We start from the raw sequence: 5930 nt of genomic DNA, 5'->3' as shown, positions 1-5930 counted from the left end.
GCCTTCAGTTACACAAAAACAGGACTTGAGATTTGACTCTCTGAAGACTGAACAAACAATCTGTCGGTCCAAAAATATCAGTCTCCCATTCATTGTCTAAGGAGCAGCTCCAGAATTAATACTTGATGACATCACAGGCTTGAAGAGAGAGTAGCTCATGTTCACAAATATTGATTGAACTTCAGGCCATGGAAATAACATATTGGAATTCTTAATTTAGGTGATGTCCCCCTTCAAAACAACTGTTTGTATATCGATAGTTGGGCATGTACCTGTAAAGTTGACTTTTTAATGATTTTCTTTGACACGCTATACTACGTACGCATACAAGGAATTTACTTTATTTGATAAGCAATACTTTTATTTTGTTTTACTGTTTCGACATACTATACTATGATTTTTTTCGACATGCTATACTAGACTATACTTTTTTATATCATGATTTATTTCGACATGCTATATTGCGACTTATTTCGACATACTATTCTGACTTTTTTATGACGTCATTAACGGACAAGTCAGAATCAATGTAATTAACACAATGACAAGAACCAGTCACATATTTATGACAACATAAAATGTCAAGCATGACAAATCAACCCAGCAGCGCTAGAGCACGAGCCATTCATATTATTCATAAAAACGACACGATAGACAACTGAACACAGTAGTAGCGCTACTGCAGATGTAAAAAAACAAAAGCAGTTGACTTACCACAGCTGCTGTTCACTTTAAGACAAAGTCCATCCTCCTTTCTTTGTTAACAAAGTCTAACTCCCAATTCCATTTCTCCTCCTCCTTCAGCCATTGAGTGTTAAAAAAAACAAAGCTAGGTAAAAAAAAAAAGAATCTATACCAAGCAAAACGCTAAAAATGTCATAACTTCTCTTACATACAGTATGTTTCAACCTGAACTCGTAGTAAACACTAGGATCTGCTAGCTAGCTTTCTGTTTGACAAAATTCACGCTGGCCCACTGACCAATCACGGCGCATGTTAATGCAGACGTACTTAGCAGGCTACCTGGGTAGCAGTCGCACGTCAAAGAACACGCCCAACATGTCAAACTAAAGATCTGATTGGTTGAAGACTATGACAATCAACAATATCGTCCTCATTCACTTAAACTGCAAAGTCTACCGGAGGACCTCGGGCCTCTCTCCTTACGTAGAGACATAGGGGCTGAATCTGATTGGATAAAAGCTCTCCTTAAAACAAGCTGTGCTGGAAGCAGCGCAACAGGAAGACAGGAGCTGTGCAATGACAAAATAAGCTAATGGGAAAAAAATTATAATACATGTAGTGCATTTGTGAAAACTTATTAAATTATAAAATAGCTATAACTTTGTGATTCTGTTTAGGCCAGCAGAGAAGGCTTAGCTATATACTATGACCTTTTATGACACATTTTGTATGACACTGATTCGTTATTTAATTTTGGATCAGTCAAAACATAATATTCCATAGCTCATTAACAACTAAAAGGAAAATGTCCTACATCTTGATTGATATCACATTATAAATGTACATGGTGTTTTCACCCATCCCTCAAAATGGCATCTAATAATCAGGAGGGATTAGTAGATACTGAAAGGTCTTTTTCATTATTTTTCCATCCTTAATCCAAGGATTTTGTAACAGAAACGGCTCGTTGAATCTCTGGGCTACTGAACACACAAAACACTGAAGAGCTGGCGATTAGCAACCCACTTTAATCCCTATGAAATAAAATTTCCTTGATCGATATCATTTGGACACAGGAACACATTTGTGGCCCAAAATTTCTGTTGTGGTGACAGAAAAAAGAAAAAGAAAGGTGTAACATTTACACATTTGATTCACAATACACAGGGCCTGCAGTATGTGCACGGTGACAGTGTTGGGAAACTTAGTCCATCAGTAGTAGCACCTGTGAAGCACAAAATGGTCATATCCGGGAAAAGAAATATGTATTTAAAAGTACAAACTAAGTAATATGCCTTTGAAAATCTGGCCAAAAAAAATCATTTTAGATCAGCCAAGTTTGTGAATTCTATTCATAAAATGAACATAGAAATGATACAGAAATAGAAAAAAAAAACATTAATATACAATATTGACTTATACAATTTAAACCAAGAATGATGCAACATATTTCCAGATTGTAGGGTTCCTACAAATACATAGCTTCCTTATTCCAAATATTAAACATTTTCCAGACTTTGATCCTTTAAATTTACCTCATAGTTTGTGCCAGTTGAAGTGCTAATAGGAGAAAGCCGATAGTAAACAAAGAGATCACTCGTTGTAGTGGACAAACTGTTAACGTTAGATCTATGACAATAAGCAAAGGATATTCCTGTTCCAATTACGACTGAGTAACATTCTCGAGGCTGTTCTGCATTTCCTAGATTTGGACGATATAATGAAATTTATTTCCCTAATGTAGGAACCCTGAGACAGTTTTGGGTGTGAAAAGTGGAGCTGCCAAATGACAGTTTGAATGATGCCAATACATAAAGGTCTTATTTGTTAACTACCATGACACATCTTCACAACGTTTCTATGCATCCCGCAGACAAATGTACTAGTGTTTGCATTCAACATAGTTCTTCCATCACAAATAATTAGTTCAATATTTGACTAAGACATTTAAATACCGAGTTCCCCCAACAATACATTTGTTTACCTCATTCTCCCCATTTACCTCTTGCAATCTGACAGAAAAACACCTCACTGAGAATATCCTGAAGATGGACGTGATCATTTATTTCCACCAAACGGTTTCAAAGCCACGAGTGGCTAGATTGAAAAATAGATATTTTGTTGCTGGTTATTTGATTTAAAAAAGGAAAATAAAGCTCCACAGGGGGCCTCAGTGCTGAGAGGCTGTAAAAGTAATTAGCACACTCCCATTTTTTTTAGTACAGGAAGCTGTTATTGAATTAATGCAACGAGGTATGGAGTTTAAGATGGAGGAAAAAAGCACAGCAGCTGACCAAAATCGGAAAAACCCCACACGGCGCCAAAAAAATTTATATTAATAATAATAATAATGTTAAAACTAAAAAAAAAAACCTTCTTTAGCTGCTGCTTCAGAGCAAGCTAAAGCACCACTGCAAATACATTAACTCAAAAATAGAAAACTAACATGCATTAAAAGAGTGCTTGTGTGTCTTTTTTTCACTCCCGCCCTGAACTCTTAGAGCCGGTGGAGTAAATGTTGTGTCCATTAATACAGCACTAAGTAGAATCCACCTCCATAGGCTTACTTCCTAACGGCTCAGCCTCCACTGGCAGAGTAATAATATAGGGGAGTCACTTGTTAATACATGGGTCCTTGACTACTGTCCTGAGTGAAATGTGAATGGAGGAGGGTCTCCATGTAGGAAACGTCGACTGAAAAAGGGGTCGACTGTGGCGTCAGCGTGGGGTCCGAAGCCAGGGTTGACTCCGTTAGAGCATCGGTGAGAGCGACGCTCATGTCCATTGGGGTCTCAGCGTCCATCTGAATACCATCGGTTGGGGCCGTGGTGGGCTGGGATACAGGTAGTGATGTCGGTAGTGTATGAATACTGTGATCTTCTGCTGCTTGTGCTCCTACCGGGGCTGTAGTTAGGGAGCAGGCAGGTGTGTTGGTCATCTCCACGGAGGTTTCGGCCATTGGGGCCGAGACTGAAGGCAGGCGCCGGCGTTTGGCTGCTTTGGCTTCATCTGCTGATGAAACCTCCTCCTGTGGTACAGGTATGGCCTGAAAACAAACGGGTACAGACTTAGTCGGATGGAGGACACATGGGGACCATCAGGAGTTTCTGTGTCCGAATTCACTCCCCATTTACTTTTGTCCATGACATGTACACTACCTTCTGCCAACAACCCCACAATGCAATGCTCCACACGGTTGTGTGTCTCTACACCTGTCAGTGATGAGGCACAATAATAATAAGCAAGTGTCCAAAAGTAGTAGAAGTAGTGAATGACATGATTTGGGCGGACACAGTCATAGTATTTTGCACCCAGCAGCACCACTACTGACACTGTTCTACAGCAAGTACAGTTTAAGGGCCTTTCACACGTTGCATCTATTAACGCGTGTAAATCGACAGTAATTAAGCAGTAAGCCTTCCTGACTAAACTGAACAGAATTCCCAGCACCATAGCTTTACTGCTTGATTTGTCTGTAACAATTTGTCTGACCTTTCAACCGGATGTTACATCATTGGATGGCAAGTGTGAAGCAAGAAAGATATTCTGTAACCACTTTTGTGTCCTTGTATTAACCAATGCGAGCTATTGTTCAACTGCCCTTTCTTAGCATTTGCCTCTGCAACCAATTCTGAAATCGACCGCGTCAACAAAGAGATACATCTTCCTAACTAAAGTGTCTTCTTCTTGTATATTATTACAGCATGTAGGTGTGTGAGCACAGTAGAAAGCAGAATTTCAGTAATATACTCACTAGTCTGGCTCTGACCCTCTTCGGCAGTTCCTGGTCCAGCTGATGGATCTCTGAGTGTTTTAGTATCAGCTGGCTCTGGTCCTGGAACTCAACCTGGGCAGATAACAAAACATGTGTTAAGAAACTGACATCTCCAACCGGTTTGTCTTCAGAGAGTAGAAAGCACAGTTGGAGAAGAGCAAAAGTATAATATCTAATTACACTCAACCTGACCAATAATAATAATAATCTCTATTTAAATAGCACTTTTCTTAACAAGGTTACAAAGTGCCTTACAGAAAGAAGAGCAATCCAACAACAGGAATCATATAAATAAAAATACCAAAGGATAAAAAATTAAGTGAAACAATATATAAAATGGCCCAGCAACACATTACATATTCATAAACGCTGTCATATAAAAGAGAGTTTTCGGAAGGGATTTAAAAAATGCTAATAATGTGGCATGTCTGATTTAAATAGGCAAGAGTGTTCCATGGCTTGGAGGGCTGTATCAGCAGGAAACTACATAGTTTGCAAAGAACAAGAAGAAGCAACCATGGGTAGTGAAGAAAAGAGTAGCAGGGTGGGTTCGTGAGCAAAAATTCAAACATGTACCCAGAAAGTCACAGATGTCTCATCCATAGCAAATAGTTCCATCAACAACCACCAAAATGTCTTTGACCGTGGCCCTGAAGCCCCGAAGCCCTTTTAAAAGTTAAAAACAAAACAAATACAAGGACACGGTCAGGGTTGTGGCCCTGACACAGTGACCAGCTGGAGACTTGTTTTTAATTCATTGTAACAGCACTTCTTGTCTCCAACGGGATTCTCAGTACTGCAGCCAGTGGGCGCAGATGGGAAGGGAGCAGAGAAAGACACAACACGGACTCACTTTCTGAAGAGGAACGCATTGCAAAAACATACAAGAAAGGAGTTTGTGGTGCATTAACATACTACATGCCACCCGGGGACACACGAATGAGAAGCTATATAAACTGTCCTAAGCTCACCTTTACACTAAATGAAAAAAAACTGAACAGCTAGTTCAATATTTTACACATTAGAGTCAAATTATTTCACTGATGTTTTTACTCAGACTGCATGAGCCATGTAGGGTTCACTTGTTCAGCAATTGATATTTGGGTTATGAAGGAGCCTCCATAAACACTAACCCTGTTCTGTCAGTGTGTATGTGATAGAAAAGCACTTACAGATGTGCTCACAAAACCAGCATCACGGCAAAAGATTAACAACCTCACTTAACCTCTGTCTGTTAATGCATTCCTGCATCATCTATGTATGCAAGTGACTTTTGAGATGTCACACACACCCCCCCCCCCGACACCAGTCCTAGAATAATCTTTTTCAATTCCACGTTTTCTACTTTGTAAGCACTCTCCGTATTTGTCCCATAAATTCCCCAGCATGTATCAATGATGCTAAATCCCGCTCAATGTTTTAATGCCACACTGTATCAAAATGCGCCGTACTCTACGAGGGCAGGCGAGCG

At 39.6% G+C, this 5930-nt stretch overlaps 1 protein-coding gene across 1 annotated transcript; it reads right to left on the bottom strand.

Moving 5' to 3' along the window:
- Positions 1-1692: 1692 nt before the first annotated feature.
- Positions 1693-4669, bottom strand: LOC116378579 (uncharacterized; the record flags this gene model as incomplete). The annotated part of the gene is made up of 2 exons (XM_031840471.1): positions 1693-3730; positions 4439-4669. Coding segments are annotated over 2 exons (657 nt in total), but the record flags the coding sequence as incomplete, so codon positions are not given.
- Positions 4670-5930: the final 1261 nt, after the last annotated feature.

The sequence above is a fragment of the Anarrhichthys ocellatus genome, unplaced genomic scaffold (genome assembly GCF_004355925.1).
Source record: "Anarrhichthys ocellatus isolate YVR2014 unplaced genomic scaffold, GSC_Weel_1.0 scaffold2834, whole genome shotgun sequence".
Taxonomy (NCBI): Eukaryota; Metazoa; Chordata; class Actinopteri; order Perciformes; family Anarhichadidae; genus Anarrhichthys; species Anarrhichthys ocellatus.
The sequence above is the reverse complement of the archived record's forward strand: the minus strand, read 5'-3'. Positions and strand labels throughout refer to the sequence as shown.